The sequence below is a fragment of the Dromaius novaehollandiae genome, chromosome Z, assembly GCF_036370855.1.
Source record: "Dromaius novaehollandiae isolate bDroNov1 chromosome Z, bDroNov1.hap1, whole genome shotgun sequence".
NCBI lineage: Eukaryota > Metazoa > Chordata > Aves > Casuariiformes > Dromaiidae > Dromaius > Dromaius novaehollandiae.
The window spans coordinates 85,483,790-85,503,388 of NC_088132.1; the positions used below are offsets into that span (position 1 = coordinate 85,483,790).

The window sequence follows — 19,599 nt, forward strand, 5'->3', positions numbered from 1 at the left end:
CCGCTGGGCCCCCGGTGCCGTCGGCAGCCCCACGCATCCCGCTGGCGCCTTCGGGGCCGGCACGGAGGTGCAGGCGTGCACGGCACGGCTCCCCAGCGCTCCTGGCCGCGGGCGTCGTGGGCCGCCTGCACGTGCTGCCCGCGTGTCCCGAAACCTCCCGACTCCGGGCAGGGGCCGACGCGTGACAAACAACAGTGAAACGCAAGCAGGGTGCCTGCGTCTGGCCTGGCTGCTGGGGGGGGGGGGGTGCTGCACCCCCCTTCCCCAAACCCCCAAACGAAAGGGGACGGGGCCCGTGTCCCGCAGCAGCGCCCGGCAGAGGCGTCCCAGGAGCCACCCCCCCCCCGGGGCAGCGGCTCCCCACCGCGCTCGGCTCCCGGCCCTGCATCCCCGCCGGAGGAGTCCCTCCCCCCCGCAGAGCGGCAGAGCCGGGACGACCGGGCTGCTACGGCTGCTCAGCGCAGCACGGCGCGCTGCAGTGTGGCACGGCACGGCACGGCATGGCACGGCACGGCATGGCATGGTGCAGCACAGCTTGGTACAGTATGGCATAGCATGGCATGGCTCGGTACAGTATGGCATGGCATGACACGGCACAGCATGGCATGGAGCAGCACAGCACAGCTCAGTACAGTACAGCATGGCACGGTGCAGCACAGCATGGCATGGCACGGTGCAGCAGGGCACAGCACGGTGCAGCACAGCGTTGCACGGTACGGCACGGCATGGCATGGAGCAGCACAGCACAGCTCAGTACAGTACGGCACGGTGCAGCATGGCACGGTGCAGCACAGTGCGGCATGGCATGGCATGGCATGGTACAGCAGGGCACAGCACGGTGCAGTACAGCATGGCACAGCAGAGCATGGCACGACGCAGCACAGCACAGCATGGTGCAGTACAGCATGGCCTGGCATGGCGCAGCATGGCCCGGCATGGCGCAGCATGGCCTGGCACGGCACGGCACGGCACAACGCAGCACAGCGCCCCGGTCCGTGAGCGCGGCAGCGGCAGCGGCAGCAGCACCGGGCTGTTTCACCGCCTCCCTGGGGGCTCAGCGCGTGCGTGGGGGTGTCCGGCCCCGCGGGCCCCGGCCCTGGCTCCAGCGGCAGACGCGCCCTGGCACCCCGAGCCCTCGCGCGCCGTGAGCCATCACCTTGGCGGAGCCTGAGCCGCGCTGGGGCTTCCCGCAGCGCAGCCGGCGGCGCGGGGGGCTCGGCTCGGCGGTTTGCGTGGGGCGGCCGCGCACGGGCACGCAGCTCCTCCCGCGCAACGCTGCGGCTCCGGGGAGCCGGCCTGCGCGGCCGTGCCGGTGTTTGCGGAGCGCGGCCGCCCCGGAGCCCATCACACCGTCGGCGTTTGCAACGGGCGCCCGGGGCCGGGGCCTCCTCGCACCCGCAGCCTCGCGCCGGGGCCGCCCACCTTACCGCTGCCCCCGCGGCGGGACCGCTGCCCTCCTCCTCGGTGTCTTTTGTTTCCATAAAACCTGCCTGGCTGAGAGAGCAGCCACGTTTGCCTAAGATGCAAAGAAAGCAAATTAAGCAGCGTGACTGCAATAACAGCGTTTAGAACCCGTCAAAGCTTTCCTGCCGCGGAGCACAAGCTAGAACGAGGAGCGGTTTCTTGACGTTCAAACGCAAACTTAGGTCAGCGGATCCCTCCCTTGGGGAGAAGGGGGGTCCCGAGCAGCCGGCGCAGCTGCAGCCGACCACACGTGTTTGCTGTACACGGAGCCTTTCCTGCCGCGGGGTCCCAGCACATTGTTTCTGTAGAGAGCCAGTTTTTTGCTTCTGAAAAGGTTGATATAAGAATTAGAACAAATCCATTGTTTCTAATCCTTGCGGAAGGGTAAGCAAGGGAACTGTGGTCGGGCACAGCTGTGCCGTCGTGGGGGCTGGGGCCGAGGCAGCGTTGGGGAGGCCAAGGAGGGACGGGCCTGGCCTCGGGCGGGGCGGTGCTGCGCGGTACGGCGAGGTGCACTGCAACGTGCTGCGGTGCGGTGCGATGCCATGATGCGGTGCAGTGCGGCGTGGTGCGATGCGATGATGCGGTGTGGCGTGGTGCGGTGGGTGTGGTGCAATGCAATGATGCGGTGTGGCGTGGTGCGGTGCGGTGCGGTGCAATGCAATGATGAGGTGTGGCGTGGTGCGGTGCGGTGTGATGCAATGCAATGTGATGCGGTGTGGCGTGATGCGGTGCGGTGTGATGCAATGCAATGATGCGATGTGGTGCAAAGCGGTGCGGTGTGGTGTGATGCAGTGCGGTGCAGTGTGGTGCAATGCAATGATGCGGTGTGGTGCGAAGTGGTGTGGTGTGGCGTGATGCAGTGCGATGCGGTGCGGTGCGGTGCAATGCAATGATGAGGTGTGGTGCGATGCGATGTGATGCGGTGTGGTGTGATGCGGTGCGGTGCGGTGCAATGCAATGATGCGGTGTGGTGTGATGTGGTGTGATGCGGTGCGGTGTGGCGCAATGCAATGATGAGGTGTGGCGTGATGCGGTGCGGTGTGATGCAATGCAATGATGCGGCGCGGTGCGAAGCGGTGCGGTGTGGCGTGATGCAGTGCGATGCGGTGCGGTGCGGTGCTCGCTGGTCCTGCTGCCCAGCACGCGGTGCCCTGACGCGCACAGGCCCGGTGTCGGCTGCCCGCCGGTCCCACCCGGGGCGCCCGGCGGTCCCACCCGGGGCGCCCGGCGCAGGAGGGCAGCGTGGGAGGAGCCGCACGAGGCCTCGCAGCCGCCTCCTCTCCCGCTCGTGGCCCCCAGGGACGAGGGGCAACGGGCGCAGACTGAAACACGGGAAATTCCACCTGAACACAAGAAAACACTTCCCTGTGAGGATGATCAAGCATTAGAGCGGGTTGCCCAGAGAGGTGGTGGCATCTCCATCCTTGGAGATATTCAGCCCCGCCTGGACGTGGTCCTGGGCAGGCTGCTCTGGTGACCCTGCTGCAGCAGGAGCTGGACCGGGGGGTCCCCAGGGCTCCCAGCCGGCCCCGGCGGCTCGGGGATTCGCTCTGCCTTTGCCGAACCGTTAACTCCCGTTTGCGGCCCGAGTGCGTGTCCCCCCCGGCGGAGGGGGCGGGCGCGGGGGGCTTGGCTGTGCCCTCGGGGAGCGGCCGCGGTGGAAAGGGCCCCGCGCCCGCCCGGGCCCCGCGGGTCACACGAGCCGTGGAAGCGGACACCGGTGCTGCCCGTGAAAAATTCAGCAGGGTCTACAGTTCCCGGTGCGCCCGACACAGAAAATACCTGCTTTTCCCAAACAAAAACGTCCCTCCCTTTGAAAAGCCAATGCTAATTAAGGAGAGAATTCAAACCCAAAGGCGACCGGCTCGGTAACTCAGTATTTCTCACTGTAACTTTAACGCCTAAAGGGCAAAGTGAATTAAATTTTTGTTAAGCCGCAGTGCGAGGTACAGCAGGGGAAGCGCACGAGGAGCCGTCTCAAGTTAAAGTAACCCAGGACAGGGCGGAACGAGGCTGGCCGTGGCGGCCGAGCCCCCAGCGCGGGGAGCCGACCCTGGGCACCAGGGAAGGGTGTCTGCTGGCACCGTTTCTCCGGCAGAGGGACCGGGGGCCGCTCGGCTGTAACCGCCGGGGCGGGAGCTGCCGTCAGGACGCCGCCGCGGCCCCCCGCGTTTCCGTGGGGCAGGAGCTGCGGGCAGAGCGGCCCCGTTAGGCCCAAGGCCTTGGCGGAGCCCTGACGGCCCCGCTGCCGACCCGCTCCGCCAGCCCGCAGAGCCCGCGGGGGACGCGGGGACACGGGCGCCCCGGCACTCGCCGCCGCCTGCCTCTGCGCCTGCTCCCTCCCGCCCCGGCACCGCTCCGTGCTTCACGCCTTCGCGGCCGCTGCGGCCCCCGGCTCCGTGGGGCCCACGCGCCCAGGCTGCCCCCCGCTCCGGCCACGTCTCGTCTCCGGGAGCCGGGCAGGGCCGGGCCCCGGGGTGCCGCAGGGCGCCGGTGCCGGCGAGGCAGGGCCCAGAACCCGGGGGTCGCGCCAGCAAGCGCCCGCGGCGGCAGGCCCACCGCTGCCGGGACTGAACTCGCTGCACGACGGCGGCTCTGTCAGCGAGCGCGGGACGACGCTGCTGTTTGCGCCAGCTCAAAGAGCAGGGAGTCCTGCTGCAAGGGGCGGCTTCCCCCCCGCTTCCGCGCAATGCTGCCAGCCTGCTGCTCCGGCCGTGCAGAGCCGCAGACACCTTCTGCGGCCGTCGGCGTGCTTGCGGCGCGGAAGACGGGCTCGTTTTGGCGGCGATGTTCAGCAGCACTGCGACGGGGCGGTGCAGCGCGGCCCCCCCCCCCCCCCCCCAGCACGGCCGGACCGGGCGGCGCCGGGCAGCGGAGCGGGGGGCGCGCACAGCCCCGGGGCGGGGGGCGGCGGGCCGGGGGGGCGCAGCGGGGCGCAGGCGGCGACCGACCCCCCCTCGGCCGGGGGTCCCGCCCCGCGGCGCAGCGCGGAGGGGGCGGCGGCAGCGCGGCTCCCCGCAGCCGGGGGCGGGGGGCAGCGGGGGGGGGGGGGGGCACGGCGGTGCGCGCCGCCCCCGCGGGGGAGGAAGGGAGGGAGGCGGGGGGGGGGCGGCCCCGCGGGGAGGCGTCAGGCCGCGCGGGCGCCCGTCGCGGCTCGGTATAAAGGCGGCGGCGGCGGCGGCGGCACCGCGTGGCCCGGAGCGGCGGCGGCCGGAGCGGGCGCAGCGGACGGCGGCGGCTCCCAGCATGGGCGGCGACCCGCGGCGGCCCCGCGCCCGGCCGCTGGTGGCGCTGCTGGCGCTGCTGGCGCTGCTGGCGGCTCGGGGCGGCGCGGCGCCGCTGCAGCCCGGCGGCTCGGCCGCGCTCACCAAGATCTACCCCCGCGGCAGCCACTGGGCCGTGGGTGAGGCCCGGCCCCCGCCCCGCTCCCGGCACCCCCTCCCGCTCCGGGACCCGCACCCGCACCCGCACCCGCCCGAGCCGGCAGCGGGGCCAGCCCCGCCCCGACGGCGCTGCCGCCAGCGCCCGGCCGGTCCCGGCACCTTCGCGGCAGCCCGGGCTGGGGAGGCTCCCGGGCGCTGCCCTCCCCCAGCCCCCCCCCGCCCCGGCCCGGGGCCCCCCGCGGTGTCGCCCCGACGGCAGCGCGGCGCGGGACGCCCGGCTGCGGGGGAGGCGCTGGCGCACGGGCTTTTGCTGGCGAGCCCGGGTGCGGGCGGGGAAAGCCCCACTGCCCCCCGGCTCCCCCGGCTCCAGCACACCCCCCCAGTGCCCCCGGCTCCAGGCAAAGGGCTCGGGTCCCTCTGCCCTGCTCGCAGCAGCACTTTCTCTGCCGGTGTAGCCTGAGACACAGAGGAAATTACGCGTGTGCAACACGGTGACAATCTCCAGCCCAGGGGTGTTTCAGCTTTGGCATCACCTGACCCCGTCCCTTTCCCGTCCCTTTCCCGTCCCTTTCCCGTCCCTTTCCCGTCCCTTCCCGCTGATCTTTGCACCACCACACTCGCATCTTTCTTAACTTGGTGCTGCCGCCACTGTTCTTACAGGACATTTAATGGGGAAAAAGAGCACTGGAGATTTTCCTTACGTTGATGAAGGAGAAAACAAGCTCCCGCTTTCAGCGTTACCTGAAAATACGAAGCAGCTGGACGACTATCTGCAGTGGGAGGAGATGTCCAAGTATTTGCTAAGGCTGCTGGAAGGAAATGAAAATAAAAGCGCTCACGTCGTAAAAGGGGGGCTCCCCTGGTACGCCCGCAGCGCCTGGGAGGCGGACGACGGCGGCAGCTGGAAGGACGTAAGTTGGTAGTGCAGAGATCCTGTATGCGTAACGTCTGTTTCACAGCGACGGGTCCGCTTCCTCTAGCTTACGGGCTGTCCAGAAAGTTAGCAGAAAGATGTCCAAGTCATTCGGTACAAGTTAGACCTGGCTCGCGGTTACAAATTGTCGCTCGCTCCCGGCGATGGCCCGGCCGGCGGGACGCAGCTCGCAGCGCCCGTGCCCCGCACCTCTCCTGGCAGCTGCGTCTTCTCTCCCCTGGCGCCTCGTGCTCGCACCAGCACACCGGGACCACGTCCGCAGCGGCTCAGAGCCACCGGGCACGGACGGGGTGCAGAGGGCGGTGGGGGGCGAAGGGCGCCCTGGGTGAGGCCCCACCGCGTCGCCTGCCCTCCCGCGTGGCCCCTCCGGCGGCGGGACCCGGCGCTGCGGGTCGGGCTGCGCGGCTGCTTCTGCCCCCAGCTCTGCCCCCGTCTCCCCCGGCCCCGGTTTCCCCGCCGATGGTGCCCACCGCCGCTGGGGTTATTCTGACCTTGCCAAATGGCACTGCGGCCACTGACGGGTGTTATAGGTGCCCGGGACCCGCTGCTTCTCCCCTTGAGTTAATGGGCTTATTGCTCACAAGCGAGCAAGACTTTGGAACAGATGAACCCCCGTTATTTTGGAAAATCCTGTAAGATATACCTGGCAGTGAGGTTTTGCACAAAACGATCGGGGTGTAAATGAATTGCCGTGTAACTTGCCGCATTTACTAGACAACGTCTTTGTGTATGTTGCACCGGGTACAGTAGCGGTGATAGAGCTACGGGAGTCTTTGGGGTGACACGGAAATGGTGGGGAAAGATGAATATTCTCCCTTAAAGGCATTAGGTTTCTTCCTTCACATCTGCTGTGACGTGATGTAGTCACTGTTCCCCAGCGAATTTCACCCTGGGCTCTGTCCCGAAAACCTGGTGCGGTGAGGTCGGTGACTGCGTTGCCGTTGACTTGGGTATGGATGCGGATTTACCCACTAAATACAGGCATGATCCGAGTCTCACACACCAGTGACAGGAATGGTGGCCATACGTTTCTTTCTGGCTACGGCTTTATGACAGTGACACTTAAAATAGCTGTGACTAACAGGATCTAAAAGTAAACCATTTATCTCATCTTCAGTGCTGCGGCGGGCAGCTATGTAAGCAAGTTATATGGACAAATCCCATTATGCTACATAAAAGGAGAAATATTTTGACTTCTAAAAGTGCCTGGTAATAAATTGTACTTGCTAGGACTATATGTTCATTCAGTAAGTTGAGTCATGTCTGCATGTATATACTTTTATCCTAAACTAATTAATCCACATTTTTGTAGCTGGACATTGAACATATACATGGATTAATGAGATTATTGCCTTAAATTTCCAGGAATCTCCAGTGAGTGGTAAAAAATTCACGTTTTTCATGTAATTAAGATATATGACAACCTGCCAAGCCCCATTTTGTGGAAGAACCTGTGATCTCTGGCATGCAACAATTAGCTTGTCTCCACCCCAAAGTAAAAGATAATCATGAAACTTGTGCTTTCCGATGGCTGGACACAAATGCATGATTACATGCAGGCTACTTAAGATACAACAAATTGGTTTTCCATTGGCTTCAGTTAAATAAAAACCAGGCATTTCAAAATCAAACCATGCATCTTTTTGAGATCTGCCTTCCAGATGCAGAGGACCTGCAGGTCAAAAAGAATGTGCTTTACTTTTTAGAGAGCCTTAATAGTTTCCTAAGCATTTCAATCACAAGTTATTACTGTTAATGAAGGAGGCATTGTTTATTTATAGAGCTGGGATTCTGGTACCTATGAAATTCGGTGGTACCAGTACCCAGTGATAAAAGGGTGTAAGCAACCTCTGGATTTTGGTTCTCCAGCTTTTTGTGGATGCGATGGGTTCTGTGTTGCCCAGGCTTTGTGGTACAGCAGCACATTAAATGCAGGTGCTGCCTAACCAGCTGCCAAGGTGCCCGTGGGCGGGAGTGACCAGCGTAGGTGCCTGCCTAGGCAGAAGGTGCACAGGCAGAGTTAGCTGATGAGGATGAGGATGCAGTGGATAGGGTAAGAAGGTTTGTACTTGGCGTTAAATTCACGCCTAGCCGCGTTGCACTGGAGTTTGAACGAGGCACTCTGTGTGGGCGGACTAAGGCACCGCGTTCACAGGGGGTTAGTATTCGCTGCAGACGTGGCTGTTGGGCTGAGGCACTGAAATGGAAACGGGAGAAGGTGAACTCTGCTGTCAGCTGAGGCAGTCACCGTCCCCGGGCCGTTCCACGACCGAGGGGCTGTGGTTCCCGTGGACCGTGTCCTCGCGGAGCTGCGAGCCGCGGGCGGGCCGCTTCCCGGGGTGCGCGGTGCATCCTCCCGTCTGTGGAACATCATAGGCTGTGCTGGAAATAAATGTGCTCGTGAGGGCTTTATTTCATGGACTGTGGCAAATTTAGTTGATTTAATTTAAAACGTAAATTCTAAATTCAGCATCAGAAGTTGCTACCCCCAAAGCTAGAGGCTGCAGAAGGAAATACAGATTTGTACTGCAGGGAACCAGATTCAGGGTCTGGCTTGTTAGTTTGGATTCGTTCAGGGCATTATTCGCCCCTAATGCTCACAGCGTGCTGTGCAGCCCTCGAGAATGAAAGGAAAATTTTCCTTCTGAAAAACTGACCCAGAATCGGGAAAGTGCTGTAACATACAAAGAGTCAAAAAAGCCAGACAGAGATGGGCAGAACAGTTCTGCGACGTCGTGTGATGCGCCTGAGCTGCTCGCTTCTGTTTTCCTTTAATACCAAGCAGATTAAGACCTTGCCCGCTCTTCATGCGGTGAATAAGTTGCTACTAAAGCAGTTAAAAATCAGAAGGAAAAACCTTGCTTTTTGCAAGTTGGCCTGAGTGTAAAAATAAGTTGAAAATAAACTTCAAATTGTTTGTGTGCCTTCACTTTTTAACACTAATGAGACATTATATAAATGAGACGGCAGGCAGAATTACTTGGGAGAATGACTTTCCTCATACTTTGGCAGTCAGTTATTAAGCTAACCAAAACAAATGGGGTCTATTATGGGAAGATTATTAGGAATGTGTTTGTCATGTGAACACACAGAGCAGTTATATATTAGGCTTATTAACTTAGTGAGTGACTTTTGTCAGGACTGGTCTATAAACAGTATTTATCTCTTTTTATTAGATGATGGAGTATCTGCTTCAAGTTGTGAACACGAAAGAAAGCACTCCAAGTTGAAAGGTCTCTCAGCCTCCAAGGAAAGGAATAATTTCCGTAAGAGACTATGTTTCACAAGCACTTGGTTGTATCCGATAACCAACAAGGTTTCTGTTCTGTAAACAAGATTTCCTTTGTGTAAAATATCTAAATACACATATTCTTGTATGTCTCAGCATTGACTAAACTCTCGGTGTCATTTCCAAAGTTGCATTTTCTCGCTCGAACTGCTTCGGTATACGTAATTGTCAAGGAAGGGTCTTCCAAGTAATTGTACGACTTACCTGTCTAATCAGTTCATCTCTTAGTTTGGAGCTACATGATTTTTCAGCATTCACAATAAACAATACGAATACGAAGGCTGAGTCTCTGCTTTTGGCTGAGTTAACGAGGGGGAAGGGGGCTGTGCCGTCGCCAGCGGCAGGCGAGGCCCGCTCCCTCGTGCGTTGCTGCCCGCTCTGGTTCTCTCCGGGGGCCGAGGGTGCCACAGTCCTCCCAGGGCCCCCGCGGGCCGAGCGCGGTGCCCCGCCGCCCGCGCGGGGAGCGGGCAGAGCTGCTGACGCGAGTCCTCCTCCGTGCGCTCCGCGGCGGTGACGTGGCGGGGAGGGGCCCAGCGTGCCCCCGCGCCCAGGCCCGAGGGGCGGCAGCAGGCCCAAGCCGGCGGGGCTGCCCCGGAGGACGAGCCGGCGGCACGGCCGCGGGGCCGAGGTGCGCGACGGCCCAGCCCGGGGGCAGGAGCGGCAGGGCGGGTGAGGGGGCGGCGCGGGGAAGCGGGGCCCTTCCTGTGCCGCGGGGCGGCAGCCTGCCGGAGCCGGGGACTCGCAGCTCTGCCGGCTGCTGCTGCACAGGCAAGGCGGAGCGGGCAGTTTGGTGGCTCACGGTGACGGGAGCGACAGGCCGGAGCCGAGGAAGAAGGAGGAAAGCGTGGTGCTTCCCGGAGCAGTGATGCCGCAGCTCTGGAGTTCTTCACCAGCCGCAACAGCAAGGGAGCACCAGCCTCTGCTGTTCGTTAAACGCCGGGGCACGGGCTTAGCCGAATGAGGACATCCCCCGCGCCCTGGAGAGCAGCCACTGTGCGCCCGGCGTGAAGGACTAACGGGGTAGAGAGCAGCGAAGCTACGGCGTACAGGACATGGATGGACCCCCCCCCCCCAAGGCTCCGGCCAGCGAGCAGGGGCAGCTCCCGCACAAGCGGTATGTTTGGCACGTGCAGGCCAGTGGCAGCTTGGAGCACCTCGCCTTTCGTCACCGTTGCGGCCAGCGTGGAGGTTTTCTCCGCTTTGTGCCCGCCAGGCCCTGCAGCTAGGGGTGCGCACAGCGGCCCGGCTCTCCAGCGCAGCGGGCCGGGGGCTGCCTGGGGACGCTCGGCGGTGCTGCGTCCCGGGGGGGGACCCCACGGGGGGAGCAGGGGAAGCATCCCTGACACCCTCAGACGTGGACGAGCTTCCACGCGGCGCAGTCCAGACGCAGACAGCTGCGAGCAAGCCCAGACACACTGCACCATGCCCCTAAGCTCTGCTGCCGCTGCAAGCGACGGCCCTTAGGCGCGCCCAGGCTCGCTCTGCCGGCTGGAGCACCTCGCCTCGGGCTCTGAACTCCGGGGCCCACCAGTCTCCAGGCGGGAACTTGCGGTTCCGAATTTCAGGCACTTTGTCCACTGAGCACCGGGCAGCACAGGCGGCTTCCCCGCCGGGATGCCCTCCGTTGGCGCAGCAAGGGCACGGCTGAAGCGCCTGACCGAGGAGCCGGGAGGGCTGGGGTTAGGCCCTGCTCACAGCGGGGTTAGGCCCTGCTCACAGCGGGGTTAGCGTGACCTCTGGTTTCTGTGTGGGCAACACAGCTCCTGCGGTACTGACCATGAGAGCTAACCGCACCTCCCGCGGCTGCTTTTCAGCCGGGCACACACGCGCTCCAGCTCCCACGGGGACACGGCCTGCAGCTTCAGCGTTAGGCCCCACAGGGACCAGGCGTGCGGCAAGGCCTGTCCGTGTGTGCGGCAGCAGTGCTGGGGTGCTCGTCCCTGCAGGGCCCCCGCCGGCCACACGAATCAGAAATGCAGGGAGAGACTCCAGAGCCCACTGCGGACTCCGAGAGGAGATGTTTTTGCTAAAAACAGAGGAAACGCTGAATTAGTCCAACGCATGCTTTTGCAGAGAGCACTAGTAAATGAGCTCGTGCAAATGACCTGTCAGAAACAGGGCTCATCCTACACGAGCCTCAGGTTCTTCCAGTATTGGGAGAAGGAAAAAAAAGTGCAGCGGCTGCACCGGGAGGGGCCAGGCCCTGCGGATCGAGCCCAGGCCCTGCGGATCCAGCCCAGACCCCGCGGGGCGGGCAGGCAGGCACCCGCGGCGCGGCTCCGCGCCCCCGGACCCGCAGCGCTGCCCGGCGCCGGCAGGCGGCGCCCTCGGCCAAGGCAGCGGCCCGGGGGCAGCGATGCGCCTGACTGCGGCGCCAGGGGCTTCCTCGGGGCGGCGCGCTGCTGCGCCTCCTGCTGCCCCTCCTCGCCGCGCCGTGCTGCTGCCCCGCCCGCTGCGCCGCCTGCCCGCGGACGGGAGCCCGGTTGGCGCCCCGGAACCTGCCGTGCGGCGTGTCACACACATACACCCCACACGCACGCACACACACACACACACACGCACACACACACACACACACACACACGCACACGCCCCGGAACCCCCTGCCCGTGCGGCATGTCACACACACACACACACACACACACACACACACACGCACACACGCACACACACACACACACACGCACACATGCACACACACATATGCACACACACACATGCACACATGCACACACGCACACACACACACACGCACACGCACACACACACATGCACACACACGCACACATGCACACACGCACATGCACACACACACACACACACACACACAGACACGCGCGCGCACACACACACACAGACACGCGCGCACACACACACACGCACACACACACACACACACGCACACACACACACCCCGCCAGGCCCCTGCCCGCCTGGAGGGGGGCCACGCGTGAGGCCCGCGCAGCACTGCCCGGGCGCGGTTTGGGCTCTGCGGTTGCCCGGTGTGGCGCAGTGCGGCACTAGCGGGGACGGGGGTACCGAGGGCCCTGCCAGGAGACACGCCGGTCAGCGCGATGACGGGGGGGGGGGGGGGGCACCCCTAGGGGAGCCGGGCGGCCTGCTCCCGGGCAGAGGGAGGGCAGGGCCTCCTTCCCCGGTGCCGCGCAGCCTCCGGGCTCCCGGGCCAGCGCACGTTTGGGCGGGTCTGCCCTTCTGGGCCCCGGCAGCGTGGAGGAAGAGGAGGGAGGGCTGGAGCACAGCCGGGGGACACTGCACGGAGGCGCTCGGCAGCCGGCTCTGGGCCGAAGGCACTGCCGTGAAGCGGTGCATCTGGGGCCCAGCCAAGAGAGAAGGCAGAAGGAAGCTGGCCCAGAGCCGCGGCACTGCCTGCAGACTTGGGAGCTATTCGTGCAGCCCCCGGGCGGGCTGCTGCGCAGAGGCACCGCGAGCACCCGCGGCCTGGCCGCCGGCCGTGGCACCGGAGCGGCAAGACGCCTTGCAGAGCCAGCGTCACGTGTGCCGGGCCTGCGCGGGTGACTCGGACTGCCCTGCGGGGTCACAAATGACACAGGATGCCGCAGCTTAGGTGACTCAGCCATGCCGTCCCTGGCTGAGCTTGGGTGCGTCGTGTGTCCCCGTGCCTCGGTTTCCCTGCCTGTGACATGGCACTCCCCTGTGCCACAGAGGCAGCAGACACACAGACACAGACACAGACACAGACACAGACACAGACACACGCACACGCACACACACACACACACACACACACACACACACACCCCGAGCTGGCCAGCAGCTCTCTGCTCACCCAACCCCTCCCTCCTGCAGCAACGGCCGAGGTCTGCAGTTCTCACCTCGCCCTACCGCCGTCCAAACTCCGACTGCCGGTCGTTAAACTCCCTCTTGACTACAGACGCTGAGGGCAGTCCTTGAGACTTGGTCTTGTCTAGCTGTCCTTGTCCCTTTTCTATACAAAACCAAGTATTTCAGAGGTAATTTCACCATTCTTAATGGGCAGATACGTCATGTGACAGAGGGATGAGTGCTTAATGTCACCAAATTTTCACAGCGTGCATTGGCAGTGCGCAGAGATGCTAACAGAGAAGAGATACGATATTCACGCCAGCAGAAGAAATGGGAGTGTTATCAGGGTGATGGAGTCCTGGTCTAGCCAGCATCTCCTTCCTTGTTTTCTGTCCTCTTTTCTCTCTTTTGTTTCTTTTATTCCATCATTTTTCTCCTACAACGGGATGTTTTAAATGGGTACTCAGTGGTCAGCGAACTCTGGAAGGAAGCTGATAACGTTCCAGGTTTATCTCGCGTGGCACCAGGGTCCCAGGAAGACACCGCGTGCGTGGGGGAGACACCCTGTGTGCCCAGCCCAAAGACCGCTGCAGCCGGAGGCAAAGCCCTGGATTAGTGCCTGCTGCAGCTGGACGTCATTGCAAACTGAGGAAGAGTGTGAGGACTGGAGCGAAGAAGGCCCAGACGGCTGGGAACTTTGACCACAGACTTGATGTTTGCAGTCGTAATCATTCAGGACATCAGTAACCATGCAGGTACATCAGTAAAATGTTCTTACTCAAAATCCCGGACAGATGTAGCTGAGGCAGCTGGAAAGAGGATCCTTCGTCTTGCTGTCCTGCCTGCAGGGTCAGCATGTCCTCAGCAGAGGAAGGAAGCGGTATTGTCACACACACACACACACACACACACACACACACACACACACACACACACACACACACACACACACACCCCCGGCAGCACAGGCCATCGACCTGTACAAGACTTTACAGAGCTCGTCTGTACATTGAGCCTGAGGTTTCTGACGGAGCAGAGACGGCCAGGCCTGCTGGAAAGACTCCTCCTGAAAGAGGGACCACCAAAGAGCTCTCCACATTTCACGTCTTAATGACAAATCACCCAGGATTAATATCATTAGCCAGCGCGGACGTTGCTGCAGATGGAGCAGATGCAGAGATGATGGTTTGATTTTGCTTTCCCAGAACACTGAAGCCCAAGTGGACAATTTAGTGGTCTGCATAATATAAGTAAATATATAACCACTCGTCTTCTCTCTGATTAAAAAAAATGACGCTCAGACTGGCCATGTTGGGTCTACCTGGACATGCATCAGGAGGCTTCCCAAGCACAGCTGGGCCCTAGTCCAGCCTGTTCGTCCAACAAAATACAGCAGAGAAGGAAAGGGGAAGGAGTTCCTCTGAGTCTAACGCTGGCTTCCCTCCCCAAGGCCGGTCTGACCGTGGGCGAGCCCAGTCTGACAGGCAGGAGACAGAAATCGTCTTGCCTCCCATTCCCGGCAGCGTGTGCCCCTGCTCGCTGGCTGTCACCTCCCCTGTGCAGATGGGGAGGTGGGTACCCCAGCGCGGGGAGCTGTGCCCCTCGGGGGGGGGGGCTCCATCTCCAAGCAGCGATCCCTCCCGGGGGTCTCCTGGGGCGGCGCGGCCCAACCTACCGTCCCATATTCAGGACGCTGAGCAAAGACCCCGTTACTCCTTGGAAAACTCTCCTAAGTATTTACAGCTTCGCCAGCCAAAGCCTGCAAGCTCCCCGAGCAGCGCGGCGTTGCTGGTGAGTCCTGTGCTACGAGCCCACCTCTCCCAAAAGGTGGTAGCCCACGATCAGCACGAGGACGCCCGGTCTGTAAGCATGCTGCTCGAGGAGTAGCCAGCTTGCAAGGCCTTACGTCCAGACATTTTTTAGAGGAAAGGAAAATAGTGACATTGTAAAGGAGCTGATTTCTTAATCTTTTCACTTGCAGCCTTTTATTGGTATAATTCTTCCTTCAGAACTTCAAATGTTGCAAGGATTCAAACGTAGGCACTAAAAATACTATCTTGCTAATACAGTCTAAGCAAAAGAAGAAATAGCTCGCACAGGAGAGGCCAGGCTAATAGCCTTAGCAAAGTTAGAGTAAAGAAGTGGTTAAGGATCTAGATGATTTAATCCAGTTTTAAGAAAAGGTTTTACAGTGAGCAATTAGATGCTGGTTAAGGAATTAATCACTAATGGGTCATTAACTCTGACTGCTATTGTACAGTTAACAAGCTGAGGCAGGATTATTAGACTCAGCACCCAATTAAGGAGGAGGAGATATTTACAACAAACGGAACAAATGGGCTTTTAAAATGAAATGGGACAATTTGAAAGAAAGTGGAGGAACACAGAAAGCCGGAGAAGGTACAAAAAAGATGCCAGTCTGCATATGCCAGCTTCTGTCACTGCACTCATCTGAGAAATATTTCCCTCTCTGTGTCCACTTACCCCCGTTTAGCTGGTTAAAACTTTTTTTTTTAGTGCTTTCCCTGGAGGACATGACTGCACACAGTCTAGCTTTGTGTGTGGAGAACCCATTTAAGGGGTCGTGTCTACAACGCAGTACAAGGGACCTGCTTAATACGTCGGTAAAAGAACCACCACCATAAGCTTTTTTTTTGCTTACAGGTTTTGGATCAGATTAATAGATGTGAGCAGGTATCTCCATTGCTATTTCTGCTGTCCTGTTGTTGTGATCTGCTGCTGGCCCTAGTCTGCGGTGAGGGAGCCCCAGTGCTGGTCGCGGTGCTCCTCGGAGAGCCGGGGAGCCCTCCCAGTGCCAGGGGAGCCCTCCCAGTGCCGGGGGAGCCCTCCCAGTGCCGGGGAGCCCTCCCAGTGCCAGGGGAGCCCTCCCAGTGCCGGGGAGCCCTCCCAGTGCCAGGGGAGCCCTCCCAGTACCAGGGGAGCCCTCCCATTGCCGGGGAGCCCTCCCAGTGCTGGGGGAGCCCTCCCAGTACCAGGGCAGCCCTCCCAGTACCAGGGCAGCCCTCCCAGTACCAGGGGAGCCCTCCCAGCGCCGGGGAGCCCTCCCAGCGCCAGGGGAGCTCTCCCAGTGCTGGGGAGCCCTCCCAGTGCCGGGGAGCCCTCCCAGTGCCAGGGGAGCCCTTCCAGTACCAGGGGAGCTCTCCCAGTACCAGGTGAGTCCTCCCAGTACCAGGTGAGTCCTCCCAGTACCGGGGAGCCCTCCCAGCGCCTTGGCAGCAGGGCACGAGCCGGAGGCGACGGGGGCAAAACGCGCCGGCAGAGCCCTGCAGAGCATCGCGGGGGTCTGGGGTTGCTGCTTGTTCGTCGGCGCTGTTTAGAAACTGCTGCCTGAGGTTAAACAGCTCCCTGAAGCGAGGCTGAATAAAGCTGACACGCTCGCCCCCGCCAAACCCTTACAGATACGCACAGATTGTGGAAACACAATTAGAAGCCGGCCTTTGTCTGGCCGCGGCGAGCGGGGAGCGGTGCAAGGCGAGGGCCCCGTGCCGCGCTGCGCCGGCCCCGGACACAACGCGGGGGCTGCGCGTCCCCTCGCCCCCCTAATGAGCAGCAGTAATTGCCGCAACCTCCACAGCGCCCGGCCGAGGCGGGGGGGCCTTACGGCTCCTCGGCCCCGTTACGGCCGGTCACGCAGAGCATGGGAAACGCAGGTGCCGCGGGTCTAACGTGGGCAGCTCCGGCGGGTGAAGGGGGCCGGGCAGGCGGGGGGAGCGCGGCAGCGGGCGGCCGGGCCCCGCGGGACCCCCCCGGCCCGGGGGTGGCCGGGACGCGGCTCGGCGAGGCTGGGCAGGGTCCCGCGGCTGCAGGGCCTGCGCCCGGGCCCCCCCCCCCCGCCCCCGCCAGCAAGACCCGGCGGAAGGACCCAGCTCAGCGTCCTGCTCAGGCGGAAAAAACACGCGGCGTGGCCTCCGTGCAGGCTGTGCCATTTAATGGTACGACACCAGGAAAAACCACGCCAGGCGACGCAGGCCTCCGTCGGCAGCCGCCCCGCGCAGCTCCTCGCCCCGCCGCAGCTTTTCCCGCAGCCGACGCGTCCGGTCCCGCGGGGGCAGCGGAAGGGATCGCTCCTAAGCTAGAGTCGGGCCCGGCGGGCGGGCGGGGGTTTAGAAGCGCACGGGATGCAGAGCACGGGGAGAGCCGCCGCCGAGCAGCCTCCCTCGTCCGCCGGCCGCGGCCCCCGCTCCCCCGGCGACGGCCCTTCCCGGCGGTCCCTCCCGGGGCGGCGGTCAGATCGTCTGCCAGGGTTTGCCGATGGACTGGATGTGCTCCTTGGCCTTGAGGCGCAGGGCGGCGATGCTGGTGTTGCGCGGGTCCGCCTCGTCCAGCGGGAACTTGTCCACAAAGGCGGCTCCGCACTGGTAGGGCGGCGGCGGCCCCATGGCCCCCAGGGGCTGCAGGCCGTGGGCCACCGCCGGAGAGTTCAGGAAGGGCGGCGGCGTGTAGCTGCCGGGCAGGCTCTGCGGGGAGCCCGCGAAGCCGGGCAGCGCCGGCAGCGTCGCACCGCCGGGCGCCGGCGGGCCCAGCCACGTCTCCAGCGGCAGGTTGCTGCCCAGGGCCCCCACGGGCGCCGGCTGCTGCGGGCGGCTGAAGGAGAGGACGGGCGAGTCCTGCAGCTTCACGGCGGTCACCTCCAGCTTCTCCTGCCGCCGCCACTTGGCCCGTCTGTTCTGGAACCACACCTGCCGGCGCGCCCGTCACCGGGGCCGCCGCCACGGCCGCCACAGCCGCGACGGGACGGGACGGGACGGGGCCCGCGGGGCGGGGGGCACCGGGAAGGGCCACGGGCGCAGGCAGGGCCGGGCGGCCCCGCCGCCGGGGGTGGATGCGCGGCCTCCGGGGCGCAGCGCCTGCCGCGGGGCGGGGGCCGGGGCCGGGGCCGGAGCCGCTGCCGGGGCTGGAGCCGCTGCCGGGGCCGGGGCCGAGCGAAGCAGCCCGGCCGCGCCGCTCCCGTGCCGGCCGCCCGCTGCCCCGCGGCTCCGGCTCCCCGGCCGCGCCGGGACCCGCCGCGGACACGACCCGCTCCGCAGCCCCGACCCCGCGGCGGCCGAACGCGAACGGTCCCGGGGCGGCGCGGGCTGGAGACGCCGGCAGCCCCACGGCGCTGCCCCTCGGAGCCGCTCCGGCAGGCACCGGCCGGGCGAGCGGGGACGGCGGCGGGGGCCCCCGGGGCAGGCGGGCCGGGGCCGTGGGGCATCGGCGCCGGGGGTGGCCGCCCCGGGAGCGCGGCGCCGGGCCGGGACCGGCCGGGCCGGGATGGGACGGGACGGGACGGGACGGGACGGGACGGGGGCTGCCGGCGGCGGGAGCGCGGCGCCGGCCGGGCCGGTTTCTGCCGGGCCGGTTTCTGCCGTGGCGGGCCGGACCGTGGCGGGCCGGGGCGCGGGGGCGGCGGGGCGGCGTTACCTGCACGCGCACTTCGGGCAGGTTGACCTTCATGGCGAGCTCCTCGCGGCTGTACACGTCGGGGTAGTGGGACTTCTCGAAGGCGCGCTCCAGCTCGTGCAGCTGGTACGTGGTGAAGGTGGTGCGGTTGCGCCGGTGCTTCTTCTTGGGCTGCTCCTCGTCCGACGGCTTCCCGTCGCCGCCGCTGCCGGCGGGCAGCTCGGGGCTGGCGCCGCCGGGGCAGCAGGGCTCTGCGGGGGGACAGGCGGTCACCGGCGGCGACGCGCCCGCGGGGCCGCCCGCAGCGGAGAGGCGTCCCCGGCCCGGCCCGGCCCGGCCCGTCGCGGCGCGGCCCGCTCACCTTGGAAGCGCTCGGCGCGGCCCGGCGGCGCGGCCGGCGGCTCCCCGGGCATCTTGGGCAGGCAGAGCCGCGGGCCCCGCTTGTCCGCGCCCCCGGCGCCGCCGCCGTCGGGCGGGAAGGGCCCGAGCAGCCCGTCCTCCTTGGGGAAGCCCAGGATGGCCTCGATGCTGTGCAGCCTCGACGGGTTGCCCCCGGGGCTCCGCGCCGCCGCGGCCGACAGCGAGAAGGCGCCCTCGGCCATGGCGCGCGGGGCGCCGGGCGGGTGCATGGGGCGGCCGCCGCGGCCCGACCCGACCCGGCGCGGCGCGGCCCGACCCGGCCCCGCCGTCCCGCCCGGCCCCGGGGCGGCGCGGGCGGCTCTGGCACGGCGCCGCGGCCGCCGCCGGACCGGCCCCTCGGGGCGGGGGGGCAGCGCCGGGGGGCGCGCGGGGAGGCGAGGCCCCGCTCCCCGCCGCTCCCGCCGCTCCCGCCGCGCCGCTCCGCGCCGCGCCGCTCCGCTCCGCCGCGGCGGGCGGGCCGGCAGCACCCGCGGGCCCCGCCGGCCGCAGCCCCCCCGCGCGGCCCGCCCCCGCCCCCGCCCTGCCCTGCCCTGCCCCCGCCGCCGGGGCCGGGCCGCCGAGCGCCGTCGGAGGCGGCGGGGGGGGGGGGCGAGGGGCTCCGCCGAGGCCGGGGGCGGCGGGTGCCGGCCCGGACCCCGCGCTGTGCCGCCGCGGCCCCGGGCCTCCGCGGGTTTCCCTCCGGGGCAGCTCCGGCCTCCGCCGGCCCGGGCGGCTTTAGCGCCCGCCGGTTTCGTGCGTGGCCTCGCGGAAGGTGCCGCGGGGGGGGGGGGGCACAGCAGTGTCCCCCGGGCAAGTGCCACAAAGCGCCGAGGTGACGCTGGGGCGCTGGTGCCCTGACGGGACGTCCGCGCCGGGACCCGGCTCCCTTAGAGCCAGGCTCCAGGTGGAAACGTGGGTAG

At 64.8% G+C, this 19,599-nt stretch overlaps 2 protein-coding genes across 2 annotated transcripts; one reads left to right on the forward strand and one right to left on the reverse strand.

The window, feature by feature from the left end:
* The first annotated feature begins 4,597 nt into the window (after positions 1-4,597).
* LOC135324623 (gastrin-releasing peptide-like) lies at positions 4,598-9,352 on the forward strand. The gene is made up of 3 exons (XM_064501273.1): positions 4,598-4,870; positions 5,511-5,761; positions 8,961-9,352. The coding sequence occupies exons 1-3, from the start codon at positions 4,714-4,716 to the stop codon at positions 9,012-9,014; spliced, it is 462 nt and encodes a 153-aa protein (XP_064357343.1). The 5' UTR covers positions 4,598-4,713; the 3' UTR covers positions 9,015-9,352.
* A 7,462-nt stretch (positions 9,353-16,814) lies between these two features.
* LOC135324831 (retinal homeobox protein Rx2-like) lies at positions 16,815-18,909 on the reverse strand. Its single transcript, XM_064501792.1, has 3 exons — positions 18,642-18,909; positions 18,302-18,531; positions 16,815-17,577 (listed from the first exon to the last, which is right to left on the reverse strand). Exons 1-3 carry the CDS (start codon positions 18,907-18,909, stop codon positions 17,125-17,127), a joined length of 951 nt encoding a protein of 316 aa, XP_064357862.1. The 3' UTR covers positions 16,815-17,124.
* Positions 18,910-19,599: the final 690 nt, after the last annotated feature.

Excerpts from the sequence above, each read along its gene's own strand:
- LOC135324623 (XM_064501273.1), top strand. The coding sequence starts at position 4,714 with ATGGGCGGCGACCCGCGGCGGCCCCGCGCCCGGCCGCTGGTGGCGCTG. Across the intron at positions 4,871-5,510 it reads CGGCAGCCACTGGGCCGTGG|GACATTTAATGGGGAAAAAG; the intron begins GTGAGGCCCGGC and ends CTGTTCTTACAG. Across the intron at positions 5,762-8,960 it reads ACGGCGGCAGCTGGAAGGAC|ATGATGGAGTATCTGCTTCA; the intron begins GTAAGTTGGTAG and ends TCTTTTTATTAG.
- LOC135324831 (XM_064501792.1), bottom strand. The coding sequence starts at position 18,909 with ATGCACCCGCCCGGCGCCCCGCGCGCCATGGCCGAGGGCGCCTTCTCG. Across the intron at positions 18,532-18,641 it reads CCGCGCCGAGCGCTTCCAAG|AGCCCTGCTGCCCCGGCGGC; the intron begins GTGAGCGGGCCG and ends GTCCCCCCGCAG. Across the intron at positions 17,578-18,301 it reads TGCCCGAAGTGCGCGTGCAG|GTGTGGTTCCAGAACAGACG; the intron begins GTAACGCCGCCC and ends GCGCGCCGGCAG.